This window comes from Equus przewalskii, chromosome 2, assembly GCF_037783145.1.
Source record: "Equus przewalskii isolate Varuska chromosome 2, EquPr2, whole genome shotgun sequence".
Classification (NCBI taxonomy): Eukaryota; Metazoa; Chordata; class Mammalia; order Perissodactyla; family Equidae; genus Equus; species Equus przewalskii.
The window spans coordinates 4,682,425-4,701,426 of record NC_091832.1 but is presented as its reverse complement, the minus strand read 5'-3'; the positions used below and the strand labels follow the sequence as shown (position 1 = coordinate 4,701,426).

The following is a 19,002-nucleotide window of genomic DNA, read 5'->3' as shown; positions in this document are numbered from 1 at the left end:
GTAGATTGCTTTGGGTAGTACAGACATTTTAACTATGTTTACTCTTCCAATCCATGTGCTTGGAACCTCTTTGCATCTCTTTATGTCATTATCGATTTCTTTCAGTAATGTCTTATAGTTTTCATTGTATAAGTCCTTCACCTCTCTGGTTAAATTTATTCCTAGGTACTTTATTCTTTTAGTTGCGATTGTTAAGTGGAATTGTGTTCTTGAATTCTCTTTCTGTAAGTTCTATAGTCTCATGACTATAGAAATGCAACTGATTTTTATAAGTTGATTTTATACCCTGCAACTTCACTGTAGTTGTTAATTATTTCTAATAGTTTTCCAATTGATTCTTTAGGGTTTTCTATATATAAGACCATGTCATCTTCAAAAAACAAGAGTTTCACTTCTTCACTCTCTGTTTGGATTCCTTTCATTCCTTTCTCTTATCTAATTGCTCTGGACAAAACCTCCAGTACTATGTTGAATAAGAGTGGTGAGAGTGGGCATCCTTGTCTTGTTCCTTTTCTCAGAGGGATGGAATTCAGTTTTTGCCCATTGAGTATGGTGTTGGCTGTGGGTTTGTCATATATGGCCTTTATTATGTGGAGATAATTTCCTTCTATCCCCATTTTGTTGAGTTTTTTTTTTTTTTATTATCATAAATAGCTGTTGGATCTTGTCAAATGCTTTCTCTTTATCTATTGAGATGATCATGTGGTTTTTATTCCTCAATTTGTTGATGTGGTGTATCACATTGATTGATTTGCGGATGTTGAACCACCCCTGTGTCCCTGGTATGAATCCCACGTGATCATGATGTATGATCCTTTTGATGTGTGGCTGTATTTGGGTTGCCAATATTTTGTTGAGGATTTTTGCATCTGTGTTCATCAGTGATATTGGCCTGTAGTTCTCCTTTTTCATACTGTCCTTGTCAGGCTTTGGTATCAGGATGTTGGCTTTGTAGAATGTGTTAGGAAATGTTCCATCTTCCCTAATTTTTTGGAATAGCTTGAGAAGGATAGGTATTAAATCCTCTCTGAAATTTGGTAAAATTCCCCAGGAAAGCCATCTGATCCTGGGGTTTTATTCTTTAGGATGCTTTTGATTACTGTTTCACTCTCTTTCCTTGTGGTTGGTCTATTCAGATGATCTGTTTCTTCTTGATTCAGCTTAGGGAGGTTGTAAGAGTCTAAGAATTTATCCATTTCCTCTAGATTATCCATTTTGTTGGCATGTAGTTTTTGTAGTATTCTCTTATGATCCATTGTATTTCTGTGGTATCCGTTGTTATTTCTCCTCTTTCATTTCTAATTTTGTTTATCTGAGCTTTCTCTCTTTTCTTCTTTGTAAGTCTGGCTAGGGGGTTGTCAATTTTATTTATCTTCTCAAAGAACCAGGTTTTTGTTTCATTGATCCTTTCTACTGCCTTTTTTTGTTTCAATAGCATTTCTGCTCTAATTTTTATTATTTCTGTCCTTCTGCTGACTTTGGCCTTTGTTTGTTCTTCTTTTTCTAATTCAGTCAGGTGTAATTTGAGGTTGCTTATTTGGGATTTTTCTTGTTTGTTAAGGTGTGCCTGTATTGTGATGAATGTCCCTCCTTATATGGCTTTTGCTGCATCCCATATGAGTTGGTAGGGTATATTTTCATTTTCATTTATCTCCAGATATTTTTTTATTTCTCCTTTAATTTCTTCAGTTATCCATTGCTTGTTCAATAGCACGTTGTTTAATCTCCACATCTTTGTCCCTTTCTCAGCTTTTTTCTTATAATTTCTAGTTTCATAGCATTATGGTTGGAAAAGATGCTATTTCAATTTTCTTAAATTTATTGAGTCTTGCCGTGTTTCCCAACGTATGGTCTATTTTTGAGAATGTTCCATGTGTACTCAAGAGGAATGCGTATTCTGCTGTTTTTCGGTGGAGTGTTCTTTATATACCTGTTAAGTCCATCTGGTCTAGTTTTTCATTTATTGCTCTGTTTCCTTGTTGACTTTCTGTCTGGATGATCTGTCCATTGATGTGAATGAAGTGTTGAGGTCCCCTACTGATATTGTGGTGTTGTTAATATTTCCTTTTAGGTTTGTTAGTAGTTGCTGTATGTACTTTGGTGCTCCTGTGTTGGATGCCTAGATATTTATAAGTGTTACATCTTCTTGGTGAATGTCCCTTTTAACATTGTCTCTCTTTACTTGTTTTATCTTGATGTCTACTTTGTCTGATATAAGTATGGCAACACCTGCTTTCTTTTGTTTGCCATTAGCTTGAAGTATCGTCTTCTATCCCGTTCACTCTGAGCCTGTGTTGGTTGTTGGAGCTGAGGTGTGTTGCCTGGAGGCAGTATATTGTTGGGTCTTGTTTTTTAATCCATCCCTCCATTCCGTGTCTTTTGATTGGAGAATTCAATCCATTTACATTTAGAGTGATTATTGATATAGGAGGGCTTGATGATGCCATTTTATCACTTTTTTCTGGTTCTTCTGCATTTCCTTTTGTTTCTCATCCCGTGTATTTTGGATTACCAATTCGGTTAGGTAGTTTTCTATGCTTGTTTTCTTAGTCTTCTCCTTATTCCTTACTTGTGTCTCTGTTCTACTTATTTGTTTAGTGGTTACCTTTTGGTTTGTATGAAACATCTCATATATGAGACAGTCCATTTTCTAATAACCTCTTATTTCCTTAGACTAAGCTGATGCCATCTCTTCCCTCTTCCTCTCCTAAGTTGTTTTTTTCACATCTTATTCCATCTTGTGTTGTGAGTTTGTGGTGAAAATGACAAGATTATATTTATTTTTGGTGTTTTCCTTCCCTTTATCGTTAATGTTATACTTTAGTATTTGCTAACCTGTTCTGATGGATAGCTACAATTTTCTGATTTTGTCTACCTATTTATCTCCTTACTCAGGGCTTTGTAATCTCTTTCTTTTTTTTCAGGTAAAGGGCCTTCTTGAGCATTTCTTGTGTGGGGGGAGGGTCTTGTGGCAATGAACTCCCTTAGCTCTTGTTTATCTGGGAAAGTTTTTATTCCTGCATCATATCTGAAGGATATTTTCACTGCATAGAGTATGCTTGGCTTAAAGTTTTTGTCTTTCAGAGTTTTGAATATATCAGTCCACTCTTTCCTAGCCTGTAAGGTTTCTGCTGAGAAATCTGCTGAAAGCCTGATAGGCATTCCTTTGTAAGTTGTTTTCTTCTGCCTTACTGCCGTTAATATTTTTTCCTTATCATTGACTTTTGTTGGCTTCATTACTGTATGCCATATGCCTTGGAGGTCTTCTTACATTGGTATAGTTAGGAGATCTATTGGCTTCATTCACTTGCATGTCCATCTCTTGCCTCAGGTTTGGGAAGTTCTCTGTTATTATTTCTTTGAACAAGCTTTCTGCTCCATTCTCCTTCTCTTCGCCCTCTGGAATACTTATAATCCTTATGTTGCATTTCCTAATTGAGTTGGATGTTTCTCATAGAGTTTCTTCATTTCTTTTTAGTCTTTGTCCTTCTCTTCTCCATCTGAAGCATTTCTATATTTCTATCCTCAATATTGCTGATTTGTTCCTCCATAATATCAGCTCTATTGTTCAGAATCCATATTCTTCTTCATCTCATCCATTGCATTCTTCATCTGCAATATTTCTAATTGACTCGTCTTTATAGTTTCAATCTCTTTTGTGAAGAAGCTCCTGAATTCTTTGACCTGTCTATCTGCATTTTCTTGTAACTCTGAGTTTCTTTATGATAGTTATTTTGAATTCTCTGTCTTTTAGATTATAGATTTCTGTGCCTTCAGGACTGATTTCTGCATACTTGTCCTTTTCCTTCTGGTCTGGAGATTTAATAAATTTTTTCAAACTGCTTGATGGCATGGATGTATGGTTCTGCGTAGTGGTAGTATTTGATTGCTGCTTCCACCTGCCGCCACTGGGTGGGGGTCAGGAGCTGCGTATTCAGAGCCTGCCATTATCTACGGCTCAGCTCCAGCCACTGCTTTTCTGGACCTGCTGAACTGGGATGCTGGGCAGCGGGGAGGGGTGCTTTCTTTTTCATGTACAATCTTGGGGGGCTTCTTGCTCTGCCCTCAGTATCTGCTCTCTGGGTGTTAGCTTGATGAAGACACTCCTGCAATAGCCATTCACCTCTGTGTGGGGCTTTGCCCCGGGCTGTAAGGGACCTCAGAAAGCAATAGTGTTCCCATGGAGGGCTGCCCCTCCCCACTTTCCTCTTAGAGCCACGCACAGTCCCTGGGTCGCTGCCCTTTGGGAAGAAGAGAAGCACTCTCCTAACTCATTCCACTTCCTCGGCGGTGGAGGGGGGGGCGGGGGGGCTCTAGCACCTCCACCTTCTGACGTGGGCTTTGTGGGTCTCTCAGATGTCTTTTGTGTTGTGTGGATGTCCTCTGTTGGAATAGGAATGTCCTTTTCATTGTATCTCAGAGGGGAGAGTTTACGGGGAGAGCTCACTTTGCCATGATGCTGATGTCACCTCTGTTCTGGGAAGATTTTTGCATCTTTGTCTTTGGTGGTTTCCTCCCCTCTGTTTTCTCTCCTCTCTCTCTGATGAGTGCTGGATGTCCTGGCTTAATGCTCTGGTTTTATCTTCTTTTCTTATTTCCCATCTCTGCCTTTGCTGTCCTCCTCTCTGGTAAATTCTCCTTGTCCTCACCTTTGAATGCAACTATTGACTTTTGAAATGTTGTTTATCACCTTTTCTAGCTTCCAAGAGCCCTCTGTGTTGTGGATGCTTCTTTTTTTTGTTTTTACCAGCATCCAGATCTGTGTCACGTATGTAGCATGTTCTTTTGTCTAAAGATAGTGATGACAGTTTTCCTCCAGTTTCTTTGCACTCTCTGCGTGATCCCACTTCTTCCAAGTTCCTTTTCTCCTTTCACTTGTCTTGTTCATATTTATAGAAAGCAAGCACTAAAAATGCTGTGAGTCTGTGGGGGAGGGGGGCTTGTCAATTGGTTTCACTGGGAGGATTGGATAGGGGTCTGGTCATTCTGCTGGGAGACCCTCAATGTTAGTATTTCTGGGTGTTTTCTCTGGGACGATTTGGCTTTTCAAGAAAAAGATCTTGCATCCTGGGTTGGGGGCAAGTGTGTTTGCTGGCATTTAGGGAAGGAGGCTGAGGGTCTCAATCAGTATATGGATCCACCTACCTTCTCTATTCTCATGATGGTGCCTGTCTGCTACCTTCCACTGTGCCAGCCTCCCTTCTCTGGAGCCTCTCCATATGGGTGAGTGAAGAGTTAAGGGGAGTGTGTCTAACTTTCCTGTTGTTTTCGGCCGTCAGTCTTGCACCTGCTTTTGTGAAATACTGGTGCCTCCAATTCCTGCACCTCACTGGGGTTTGTGGCAGGAGTTGGCAAGCTCATTGGCTCCCCTACTGCAGGTGGCTTGCTCTTGGGCCCTCTCAGCTCTGCTAATGCCTTCCTGCACTTTCTATTTCCCCAAAACATGTTAACACCCCTGTCCCTTGATAGCTCCTCTCTCTTTTTTGTTTGTCTATATTTTAAAAATTCCTTTATAGTTCTTTTAGTGGATTGCAGGAGGGAGCAGAAGGAGTAGAGATAAACGCCTGTACTCATCTGCCTTGTCCAGTTGAAAGTCTTTGGAAGACTTTTAGTGTGCAAAAGCATTTTCTTCCCTTTCTCGCTGAGGTGGTTTGCCTTATTTTATTATTATTATTCCTGGTCTTCAAACAGGACCAGAGAGGGGAGCAACTTGCCAAAGTCACACTGCTGGTGAGTGGTAGAGCTGGGACTAGAATCCAGTCCTTCTCTTCCTAGGGCAGGGCCCACGTGAGGATTTGGGTGTGCTAGGAAGAGTGTCATACCCTGACTCCTGCAGGGCCACCCTCCCCAGCCACCCTCTTATCGAAACCGCATCTTACATACTATTTGCTCAGCAAAGGGCTCTTGGGGAGGAAAGGATGCCCCATGCCCACTGGACCCTCAGTTTTCTCCCCCTGAGCATCTGCCTCCCCCTCGAGTCCAAACTTCTCCTTTTACCACTGTTATGGCATCCAGCACTCAGCCCTCTGAGAGTTATAGGAGTTCCCTGTAACCTGGCTTAGAATTCTGTGTCACCACTTAGCTGTGTGACTGGGACAAGGTACTTGGAGACAGACTTTCATCTGATAAATTAAACAAAATAACCACCTGTGGAATCTGCTCTGAGGACTGCAGAAGATTATGTGTGTAATTGTGCTCTGCCCTGTGGCTGCGGTCTTGTGGATATGTCCTTGTCCCTTAGCAGCTGCTTTGCCTCAGCAGATTTCTGCATCTTAATATAATGGGTAAGTTCTTTACAGAGGCTTAAAATGCGCGTCATCCAGGGAAAGAAACTACAGCGGCTTAACTCACCCTCTGTTGTCAAAGACCCAAAAAAGCCTCTATTAAGACGGAGATTTGACAGAGACAGTGAGAGAAATAGGAGGGTGTTTGAGCCCTGGAGGACGGGCGACTTTGAAAGAGGAGGCCAAAAACGTCAAATAGGACAGTAAAATACTAAAGGCTTCTCATGAAGGCAAGAGCAAGACTGGAATGCTTGTATCGCTGGCATTATTCAGCATTGTCCTGGAGGTCCTAGCAAATGTAGTAAGATGAGAAAAATCAATAATAAATATAAATATTGGTAAAGAAGAGCAAAATCATTACAATTTATGATGATACGTGTTTACCTAAAAAAAATCCAGGAGAGTTCATTTGAAAGCTGTAAAGCTAAGGAGGCCAGTGCAGTAAAGCGTGTACATGAAGCGTTTCCTCTGATGCTGCAGCTGCGACCGATGGAAAACTGAGAAAAAGACAAGAATCTCATTCTTACTAGTAACACAAATGATAGATGCATTGGGATAAGCTTAATAAGGTATATTGAAGACATAAATGAAGAAAAGTATAAACCTCCCCTAAAAGGTGCTAAAGAAGGCCCGAATAATTGGAGAAAATGCCGTGTTCATGGATGAAAATACTTGATATTGGAAAAATAATACTTCTCCCCATTGATGTACACATTTAATGCCATTTTTATCAAATCCTGAGGGGATTGGTAGGGGGAACTGGATAAATTAATTATAAACTTCATGTAAAAGAGTAAATGCATACAAATATTTAAAAATAGAAGAATAATGATCCCATGAGAAAATGCATTGCCACGTGCATGGACAGCGCACTGTGGAGGACCAGGCCCTATCTGTTGCCATGGTTGCCTCTGGAGGGTCACCAGGGTCTTTTGCCTTCTACCTTATTTGTTTTATTTCTGAAATATTGGAATTTTTCAAAATAAACATATATTATTTTTATAATCAGGAAAAGGATAAATAGTAAAAGGACAAGAGCTCTTGAGTAGACTACACAAGTTATGGTCCTCCTTTTAGAGCCATCTCCGGCCAAGAGTCACCTTTTGTTTTCCAGACCTCAGTTTTCCCGTCTGTAAAAGGAGGATAATTTGCACCCTACAGAGACGTGGTCAGGCTTAGTTAAGGCTTGTGAATGCTGCTGAATGGAAGCCAACCAGTGGCTCCCGGGGCGTCTGGTCGTCAGGCTGATGCATGATTCTCCCTGGGGCTCGGGTTCGGCATTGCTCATCAAGCCCTGACCCGTTTGGACTCTTGGATCAGGACTGTGCCACAAGGCACAGAAAGTGGGTCATAAGGTGGGAAGAAGGATTCCCTTAGATGCTCTTTCGTTGACTGATGCATTTGAAAAGCCTACTCTGTGCCTGGTTCTGTCCTGGGCACTTCTGAGCTGACGTCTGATTTCAGGTGACCAGACATATTCTCTTGTTCACTCACTGAGTTTTTCATTTCTGGTTTCATATTTTAATTTCAAGAGTTATTTTTTGGTTTCTGAGTATTCTTCTTAGTAACCACATGCTCTTATTTCACAGATGCTATGCTTTCTCATCCTTTGAAGATATTTTTGATGAAGACAAGTTTGCCTGGCATTGTCTCCTTTTATCAAACCCCTTTTCTTTCTGTATGTTTGTTGAGACCTCAGTCTTCTGTATCAGAGGTTTTTCTCCAGTGTTGGGTGATCCTTGGCTGTGCACTCATGTCCAATTCAAAATCCTCCTGAAGGCTCTGGGGCACTTGTTGATCCTAGACTTCACCACAGGATCATCAGGCTGGGAACTTCACTGTCAGTGTGGTTAGACTTTTCTCTTGGCCTTGGCTGAGAAAGCTCTTCTGGGAGATATAAGCCTGGCTGCCAGAGCTCTGAGTGGAGGAGAAGAGCCTGGAGGTCTTGATATGTCATGACTGAACTTCTGTTTACTTCCCTGGTTTGAATATGGTGCTCATGGTGTCACCTGTGCCTGGTGTCACCCTGCACGGAGAGCCTGTCTGTCTCCAGAGAATAAGCTCTTCAATCATCAGTCGTGAGGGGTGCTCACCTGGCTCAGAGAGCGGGGAGGGAAACCGGTACTTCAGAGACCTTCAGTCAATATCCCCGTTTTCGGTTCTACCTTCAATCTTCCAGAAGCATCTGGTGCTGCCAATTCCTCAGTCTCTTGGAGTGAAGAAATTCTTGGCTTTATCGTCTGTTGGCTTAGGGTTTAGCTCTCTTGGGTCTGCTAAGATCGTTACCATTCTTCCTTCTGCTTTCCGACTTCCAAAATATTTCTTCTTACTTCTGCTGCTTCTGTTCTTTCTGTCATCTTGGGCATGTGCTTTTAGATTTTTATTCCTTTACTCTTGTTTCAGTAGGATTTCGGGAGGGAGAGAGGTTAATGTACGCATTCAATCCACTAAAAGTGTGGTGAAATCTCTAGTTTCAAAGGTAAAACAAAAATCTTACAAGTATCACATCTAAAAAGACAAATAACCTCTAATCTAAATACAAGACTATCAGACATGTTGTGGCCTTCTCTTCTGAAACATGAATGATAGAAAACATTGTTTATAGAATTCTGAAGAAAAAAACGCAAGACTGCAGAATTATCTATGTAGCCTACCTGTCATTCATGTGCAAGGCAAATAGAGATCGCAAGGATTCAAGATGTATAACAAATGTATCTTTTCTGAAAATACTACTGGGGGATATACTCCAATCAAATAAAAAATGAATTAGTGTGGAGAGCTCAAGAAGGGGGAAGACATAGTATGTTAGAATATGTCTGGCTATGAGATACCAGATAAATGTAACCAATAACAAAGAGAAAGCGGTTTACAGATGCCCAGAAAAGTAGAATTCAAGGCAAAAATATTCAATGGGACAAAGATGAGTATTTAATTGTGATAAACAATAAAATCCGTGAAGAAGTTATAATAACCATGAACCCTTACACACCCAAAGTAACAGTGACAAACTCTCAGAATCATAATGGAATTCTTAATAGACCCATCTGAAAATTTGACACATAAGAATATGTGAGTAATTATTTGGAGGATTTGAATAGGTGTATTTTTTTTTCTTTTTGAGGAAGACTGGCCCTGAGCTAACATCCATGCCCATCTTCCTCTACTTTATATGTGGGATGCCTACCACAGCATGGCTTGCCAAGCGGTGCCATGTCCGCACCCGGGATCTGAACTGGCAAACCCGGGGCTGCTGAAGCAGAACGTGCGCACTTAACCGCTGCACCACTGGGCCAGCCCCTGAATAGGTGTATTTTACTCCACATTAATTTCAGATACTCGTGGAGCATTACGAAAGTTGATCCTCTAAGAAAATTTCATTGAAAATGTCTAAATTAAAAACTCCCTACATAGAAAATTTTAGGTCTCTTTTTCTAAACATCGTACAATGAAACAAGACGTGAACAGTAAAAGGACAACCCCCAAGCCAGGTCCTTGGAAATCAGAAAGCTCTTCTAAATAACTCAGGGGAGAATCAAGTTTGAAATTACAGACTGTTTAGAAATTAATTACAGTGAAAACACTATATTAAAACCCATGTAATATTGTCGATGCCCGTTAGAGCAAAATTCATAGCTTTAACTGCTTTTAATATTAAACAAGAAATACTGAAACCGAAAGAGCAATCGTTCAACTTTAGAAGTTAGACAAAATCAAAACATTAAAAATAAAGGGGGATAAAGAACTAAGGGAAACGAGTGGAGGCTGGAAAGACAGAGGCGTCCTCAGTGGGTCCTCGCACCTCCTCGGTGGGGACGTGCGGTCGTCACTGCCTGCCTTTGGCCCCAGGGCAGCGGTCACGGTCCAGTGTGCCTGGGGATGTGAGAGCGCGCTGCCGGGGCTGTCTTCCCCGTCCCACACACGAGTTAGCGTGCTTGGAGAGCTTGGGTGATGCTGATGGCCCGGAGGCCCGCAGCCAAACAGAGGCAGGGCAGGGACCAGGAGTCATGGCTCTGACTCCCACCCTGAGCTTCAGCCTCTCCTCCTCGGCCAGGTGTGTAGGAGGCCAGGACTGGCAGGACACAACAGGTCTTTGAACAGGTTGCTGTTTTGGTTCCAGGTGAGGGAGAGTGTGCGTGACAGTGTTGTGAAGTCTCTTCCTGGAATGTCTAGGTACAGCTAATCTTTCTCACCTTTCACCCCCAAGCCTCACCTGCTTCTTCCTGCCAAGCTGCAGTGTCCTAGGCCTCCAGTCAGGCAGCCTGAGACTGAACTCCTGCGTGGGCAGGGAGCCTTCTTTTCATTCTTTAGAGCTGAATATGCAGCAGGTGCTTCATAAATCCGGTTGACCGACCAACGGACCAGGGTTTCCACCTGGCCTCCTTCATGGCTCTTTCTACCAGGTCTTTTTACTCCATCTGGCCCACCTTGTGGCCGTGTGGACATGAGCGCTCTGTTCCAACCAGGCCACACTTGGCACCAATCTCTTGCTCTTTAGTCCGTTGGGCGTTTGGCCACGCTGTGATCTGTTCTTGGAACATTCTTCTCCTAGTTTCTGTCTGGAAAACTCCTAGTCAGCCTCCACCACCCTACTTAAATAGGAAGCCTTCCATGATTTTTCCAGACAGTGTCTCTTTATTCTCAGCCTCCTGTGTGTTCCCGCATTGAAGCCCTTTTCCCATCACGTTGTGATTGTTTTTTCCTGTGCCCTTGGTCCGTACTAAAGAGACCTTCTCTACTCTCCAGCTGCAGTGGCCAGTTGCCATGCATCGACGAAGCTCAGTGGATATTTGTTAAAGGATGACTCAGAGCATTAATTGATGTCTGGGTGCCTCCAGGAAAGGAGCACGTGGGGAACTTCCAGTCTGATTTGGCAGGAATTTATTTTTCCTTTTAAGTTTTCTTGCCTGACATTTTATTATGAAAATTTTCAAACTTAACAGAAAAATGGAAAGTGTATACCAGTATACCCGGCACTTAGATTATATCATTAATATTTTACTCTTCTTACTTTGTGACATATTTTCTACCTATCCATCCTTCTATCCATCTATTGCTCATCTTATAATTTGATATATTTCAGAGCAAATGGCAGACATCAATACATTTCCTCCTAAATACTTATACTTCAGTATGCCTACCACCTTTTTAGCATTTTAAACTAAAGCCATATTCCTTGTCTAGAAATCTGCAATTGAAATCATAAACATCCGTTCTTTGTAATAATAATAATAATCAATTCTTATATTCTTGGAGTTTATTTATAATGTACAAAGGGATTTTGTATATATTTACTGTATGCAGTAACTTTAAAAGGTAGATATTACTCTCAATGTTTTTCAGTCGAGGCAACTGAGATTCAGAAAAAGTGATTTCCTGAAGTCACTGCTGGTCAGTGGCGGCCGTGCGTGCAGGCTTCAAACGTCCATCCAACACTTAGAACGTGCCACGCACATCCTGGCCGCGGGGACATCGCTGCGGGGAACCAGACGGCAGTTCTACCCCAGAGGGCCCCCGCTTCACGGGGAAGCCCCCCCCCCCCCCCGCCCGCTATCTACAGCTACAGGGTAGCCTGAGAAGAAGGATGAGGGCAAGTGGGGCCCGGGACCTCTCTGCGTCCAGAACGCCCTCCCCACTCTTCCCCACAGGTTCCTGGAGGATGGGCCAGGAGGGAGGCTCTCTGAACCGGGAAGGCTCAGGCAGAGAGCGCCTCCCCACGGCTGTCTCCCCATCCTCTCCCCACCTGCCCTCACCTGTCCACTTTCCTTTACCTCCTGGGCTTTTGTTCATGCTGCTTTGGTGGGAGGTTTGGAAGTTTGGGCAGGAAAGGGGGACCCCTGGAAGTTCTGTCCCCCTCTCCCTACAACCCCCCACTGCTGTTTACTGTGCAGCACAGAAGCCTGGCGATTGCTGTAGAGACAACATGGTGCCCGGGAAGGATGGGGCCTCAGCTCCAAGGGAAATGGAGTGGAGAGAAGGCCATGGTTTTACTTTCCTTCCTTCCTTCCCTCCTCCCTTCCTGCTTTTCTTCTGTCTTCTTTCCTTTATTTCTGGTGGGAGTGGGTGGACATAGAGACTTGAGCGTATTTCTGGGCTGATCAGCAGGGAAGAAGTAAGCGATTCAGTTGTGGGGCGATGGAGCCTGCTCCTTCCATGGGCCGGAGGGGTGGTCACCCCAGCACAGAGAAAGATTGACCTTGGATGAGGGCAGGGGGCAGGGGAGGCAGAAAGCTTGGTGATTCAATTAAATTGAGTCAACATTGGCTTGGGGCCAGGGGTCCTGGCGCAGAAGGTCACAGGCAAGTGGGGCGGACAGGAGGGACTGATCTAGAATCAGGTTCCTGACAGAGGGCTCGGCAAGATGCTGCGGAGTGTGGAGCGCAGGGGGAGAAGTGCCCGAGTCTACCTGGGAAGGTGGCACAGAGAGATGGAGGGTGTCCCAGCGACCAGCGTGGGTGCTGAGGGGGGAACAAGCCCGGCTGTTTGGGGGCGGCGGAGCGGCTGGAGGGTGGGGCATGGGAAAGGATGTGACAAGAGTTGCAGCAAGACGACCAGGCTGGCGGGGTGAAGAGTCACACGGCGGGGGTTGGGGGTGGGTCGCAGTCTTGATGTAGGAGTTTGGCCTTTTTGCACACAAACACCTGCAAATCAAGTAGCCAACAAGCTTTCCTCAGGGTGCCGCTGATCTTTGGCAGGGCCACGTGGAAGATGTAACATCGGGGTGGGACTGGACTTTGCCTCCTCTTGTCTGAATTACCACTTGCTCAAGCCTGAAACCCTTAGGGGGTCATGCGACTCTACAGGAGACCGGAAAATGTGAGCCCTGCCTGGGGGAGGAGACTGGGGCTCTGTGCGTACAAGCTGTGTGCCTTGACAAGTCACCTGAGCTTCCTGAGGCACAGCGTGTCCCCATGTGACCTCAGCATTGACAGCCCCTGTCCCAGCGGGTGACCTGGACTCTGCTCCCTGGCCTTGTTCAGAGCAGCCTAACTTCCCAACCTGATGGGACCTGTTTGCGGCTCTGACAAGTCTGTGGGCTGCGCGATAAGATGCAGGTTAAACTGCTCTGCCATCTCCTACCTGGTGACCCTGGGCCCCTAAGCAGGCCTCTCTCTTCTCAGCTGCAGAATAGGGGTAATGAGTCTGTCTCGCAGGACGGGGTCCCCTTAGAAGAAGGACTTGTCACCCTCCTCCTTTCCTGCAGCCTAGCATTTCTCAGCAGGGCGCCCTCAGCCTTTGGAGGGCACTTGTTCAGAGAGCCAGACACTCCTGCCCATGGTGGGATGTGTGGCACCCCTCGTACCTGCCCAGTGGTTGCCAGCAGTGGCCACCCAGTGTTTGTGACAGCCTCCAAATGCCCCTGCACGTTTTCATTGCTGCCGATTCAATTAAGGATATGTTTACTGAGTGCCAACTACAGGCAAGGAAGGATGCTGGGATCACCCTTGAAAGAACTTATGTGTAATGGTGGCAGGAACAGTGGCCTGGGAGGCAGGAAAACAGATTTCCTGTCCCAGGTCTGTACAAATCATTTAATCTTTCTCTGACTCTGAGTCTGTGTCGGTACTGGATGGACACCTGTGTTCAAGGCCGTGGCTATGTTTCCAGAGCGCTTACAGTTGAAGATATAGTGCATTGGAGGAAGGTAGAGAAAGTGCTATGGAAATTCAGAGGAGGGAAAGATTATATCCAATTTCAAGAGTCAGGAGGGCTGCTTGGAAGAAGCGGGTGGCTCTCAAAAGTTGGGTAAGCGTTGCGTTTGAAAAGGCAATGACAAATGTAATCAAAGGTTGACATGTGCCAGGCACTGTCCTCAACTCTATAGAAACATCTTCTTTTATGGGCCCCACAAAGCCCTGTGAGGCCTATACTGTTATCTTTAGTATACAGATGAGGACGTTGAGTAATTTTCTCAGAACCACAGCGAGTTACTGACTGTGTCAGTTAGCTATTGCAGCGTAACAAACCACCCCCAAACTCAGTGGCTTAAAAAACAGTATCTATTTCTTATTATTCACGAGTCTGTGGGTTGGCTTGGGTCTGGCTCGTCTGGGATGGTCTTGGGTAGGACAACCAGACTCTTCTACATGGCCTCTCATCCTTCCGCAGTCCAGCCCAGGCTTGTTCTCATGGAGGAGGGAGAGGTTTGAGAGAGGAATTGTGCAAGGCCTTCTGCAGCCGAGGCTCAGAATGGCACACCGTTACTTCTACACATTCTATTGGCCAGAGCAAGTTACAAGGCCGGCTCAGATTCAAGGGGAGGGGAAGGGGCGGGAGAAGCTGCAGAGTCACATTGCTAGGGGCACGGAGACCAGGAGAAGGGGAGACTTGGGCCATTTCTGCCTTGTGTCTACTACAGTCGCAGAGCAGGGCTGCCTCCCTGGTGTGAAGGCTCCGAGCTGTGGGGTTCACTTCTTCCAGGGGCGAGGAGACATTTAGGACAGAGGGAGCTGCACAAGCAAAGGCAAGGGGGCAAAAAGCTCGGGAAAAGTCTGGAAAACACTAGATGGTTCATTTTGGATCTTGTGTATGTATAAATAGCAGAGAGGAAGGCAGGTGGCGCCGGCTGGGTCAGTCCTTGGAGAATCTGAACACAAAGCTAAGCTGCCTTGACTTCATCCTGCCTGGGAGATGCCGCAGAAGGGTTTTTCTTAAGCAGATCTCTAAGAGCATGACCATGTCCAGTAAAATTCACCCTTTGAAAGAATACAGTTCTATGAGTTTTGACAAATGCGTGTGGTCAGGTAATCACCAAAACAAGCAAAATATAGGATGGTACCATCGCCCCCAAAAGTTCCCATGTGCCATTTGTAGTCAGTTTCCTCCCCTCCCCCAGCCCCTCGCAACTACTCTTCCCACCATCCCTATAGCTTTGCCTTTTCCAGAATGTCCTGTGAATGACATCATGCCATATATAGAATTTTGTGTCTTTTCTTTCCCATAACACTCTTGAGATTCAGCCGTTCTATTGTGTATATGAGTAGTTTGTTGCTGTTTAATGCTGAGTTGTACTCCGTTGAATGGACAGACCACTGTTTATTTCCAAGGTGAAGGACATTTGAGTTGCTTCCAGTTTGAGCAATTTTGAATAAAGCTGCTATAAACAGTCTCGTACAAGTCTTTGTATAGACATATGTTTTTATTTCTCTTTGGTAAATATCTAGAGTAGAATTTCTATGTCACTTGGTAAGTGTATGTGTAACTTTATAAAAAACTGCCAAACTGTTTTCTGAAGTGACTGTGCTGTTCCATATTCCCTCCAGCAATGCAGGTGGAGTCTAATTCCTTATTTTAGCCATCCTAATAGGTGTATTTCCTTCCGGCTTGAATCAGCATTTCTCCCATGACAAGATGTTGAGCATCTTTTCATGTGCTTCCTCCATGTATCTTCTTTTGCACATTTAAAAAAAAATGGTAGTTCATTTTCTTCTATTAAGTTTTGAGAGTTCTTTTTATATTCTCAGCATACATCCTTTATCAGATATATGTTTTGCAAATATTTTCTCCCAGATACTCAGAAGGTTTTAATGGGAAGTGACACTTGAGTTTTAGAGGCATGCTCTGTGGCATGGTAGGGTGGGGGAGTTGGGGTCGAGGAGGGACAAGGAGGCCATCTTAATGGTGAGGTGAGAGCTAAGGCTCTGAGCCAGGACATGGGCAGTGGATGGGGAGGGGTGAAGAGCCAGAGGTGTGGAGACCTGCCGGATGGCAGTAAGTCCTGGCCAGTCCTCCCTCCCTCCGACTTCCCTTCCTTGGACCAATGTTTGTGGAGCACCTACCGAGCACCAGGGCATGGTCTAGGCAGAGGGGAAATAGCAATAAGGAAATCGAAGTCCTGTCTTCATGGAGTTTCCATCTCAGTGGGGAAGACAGACGCATAAATGTGTGTAACGTAAGGGCTGGTTGATGGTGTTCGACACACAAAGCAAAGTCTTCTTATTGAAACACCATCTTCCAATGGCTCCCCAGTGGCAACCAGAGCCTTCAGGGGTTCCACTCTGAGAAAGAATCAGAGCAATGGGGGGACACTAGACTGAGGTCAGGGGCTCTGGGCTGGAGTTCTGGCCCACACTCTCCCTTTCAGGGTTGGGCTGGATGATCTTTCAAGTGCTGGGGTTTTGTATGTGAAGTTCTTACAAACCAACCTGGGGGCTCTGATGAGCTAGACCAAGTACAAAGTAGAGGATTCTCCTCCTTATAACCAGTCTGTTTCATTGGAAATGCTCTGAAGGTCATCAATTTTGGCCTCACCCAATGTAGGATCCCCTGTGGGCGCCCCTCCAGGGATGGGGGCTCACTCCCTTCCAAGGGACTAGTTCCATTTTCTCTTTCTTTCTGTCTTTTTACAGGGAAAGGATCACGCCTTTTACTAAGGGAAAGTGCCCTCCAACTGTGGATTACAACTCAGATCCTACTCCTTAAAGCCACACGTGAAGGACAGCATGCCGTGACCGGGGGGCCCAGAGGCCTGAAGACAAATCTGGGGATGGGAGGGTAGGAGTGGGAATGGGGGATCTTGGAGAAAGGACACATGGGAAGGCCTGGAAGAGGGGGGAGATGTGGCGGGATCACTTTTGCTGGAGCCGTCTGCCTGGGGGTCATGATGTCTGCTGTGACAGCTGGGACCAGATGTATTTTGACATGAGAGATCAATCATCCTGAGAATTCAAATCGGCCAATGACGTGAACATGATGCACTAAAGGAGTGGACTGTGGTTGACACTCCTGGAACCCTTCTATTCTAAAGCCAAAGTGCTTGACTCTCTTTTCATTAAAATCCAAAGAGGGGCAGGAGAGTGTCGCATATGTCATTAGCAGCTGCAGGCCCCCTCCAGGAGTACTCCATCTCTGTCCTGGATGCTTCTGGGAGTTTGGCAGGGTCTCATGCTATGAGGAGGCTGCTGACCTCCAGGCAGTGTGTGGCCATAGGGAACAATCAACTCCACGCCCAGGTCAGCCTCATGGGCATGCAGTCTAGCCCAGAGCGGGTCTGTGGGGGGTGGTCACCTGATCCTGAGCTCCTTCCCTCACTGTTTTTGTCAGTGAGACATTGGGTGGGTTGGCAGGAGTCTGTTGTCTCTAGAGAAAAGGACACTGGCACCCCACAGCCTCAGTCACAAAACTCACATAATGATAAAAAATACTTCAAATGCTCTTCAGAGCATGAGTGCCTTACAGAAAGCCATTACTTTCTCACTCACGTCGAAATGACGGCTTTGGGATAAATAGGACTGTCTTTATCCACAGACGGCATCTATGTACAAAAAATCTTACTGAATCCTCAGAAAAGCTGATGACCCAAACTAGATGCAAACTAGATCTAATAAGTCAGTTTAGCAAGGTCTTAGGAAATAAGATCAATATATCAACATCAACTCTTTCTGTATACTAGCAATAAACAATCAAAAATTGAAAATTTAAAGTGCGTTTTATAATAGAATCAAAAGTTGATTCATCAGCTTTTCTGGGGATTCAGTAAGATTTTTTTGTACATAGTGTTAAAATTGGTGAAATTCAAGTAAAGTCTGTGTTTTAGTCAATATTATTATGCCCATGTTAATTTCTTGGTTTTGATCATTTCAGTGTGGCCGTGTAGAAGATGTTAATGTTGGAGGAAGCTGGGGGTGGGGAGTAGGGAACTCTCTGTACTAGCATTGCAACTTTTCTGTAAGTCAAAAATTAATTCCAAATAGAAAGTTAAAAACTACGTGCAATAAAACTTTTTTAAAAAGATCGCTTTGCCTTATAGAATAAGTACATTTTTCCCCAATATATATGTTAGCTGTCATATTTCTGACAGTCACTGTCACCATAGAGAAGGTCAGCAAATTTGGAATGCTGGCCTTTCTGTAAGACAAACCTGTGTAACAACTTTAAATCAGGCAATTCTTGTAAGTACTTTGCCATGAGGTACCAATGAACTTCTCTGTGTTACAAAAGTCACAAGTGCTGAGAAGGGACATCCGGCAACAGTGGAGTGACAGCTTCTCTGGCCGCCATGGAAGGGCCACGGACTTCACACCCCTCAGGAGCCACCCTCAAGCTCTGAATCGGGGATGCTGGAGTATAAACACCCAGCTGCCTCACCCCTTGTGGGGTACGACTTCAACGGGTGTGTTCCACACCACTTTGAGTCTCGCAGTGCAGGAAATCCACTTGCCCACAGTGGTGACCTGTTGATAATGCTGTCACCCCTTCTTCATCCTCCTACTGGTGTTTTCTTCACCTCCCAAATAAGCTCCTTGCGCTCAAATCCTTGTCTCGGCGTCTGCTTCTGGGGAAATCCAAATCAAAACGAGCGCTAATATTTTCTCCAGCATCCCTGTGGTTCACCTTGCCAGACCCCTGGTTTGGGCATCTCACTTTTGAGACCACTGCTCTACTCCACGACAGTAACTCCGTCTGTCTGTCTAGCCTCTCCTTGCACACCCCCACGCCGGCCCCTCCCAGGGCAGGGCAGCCAGGATGGTAAAAGCATCCTTTGGATGTTGAGCTGAAATCTGACTCCTTGTGACCTTTGCCCTTTTGCCTGGGTTGGGCCATGAGAGGACATGGAGACCCGAGGTTGGTTAACTTGGCTCTGCTGAGGCCTCCAGCAACCTTCAGGGAAGGAAGTCAGGAGGGCTGGCCATAATGGCTGGGCTCCTGGTCCCACCCAGCTTGAACCACAGTAGCTCCATGTTTTTTATATGTTGGACTTTTCCTAAAAGCTTTTGTTTGG

General features: G+C 44.9%; 1 protein-coding gene across 1 annotated transcript in view; it reads left to right on the top strand.

Moving 5' to 3' along the window:
* Window positions 1-18,014, top strand: part of CIMAP2 (ciliary microtubule associated protein 2) — a 33,043-nt gene extending 15,029 nt beyond the window's left edge. The window contains exon 10 of the mRNA XM_070592170.1: window positions 16,631-18,014. Coding sequence (XP_070448271.1) covers window positions 16,631-16,703 — 73 coding nt within the window. The 3' untranslated portion in view covers window positions 16,704-18,014. The remainder of the gene's footprint in view (window positions 1-16,630) is intronic.
* The last annotated feature ends 988 nt before the right edge of the window (window positions 18,015-19,002 follow it).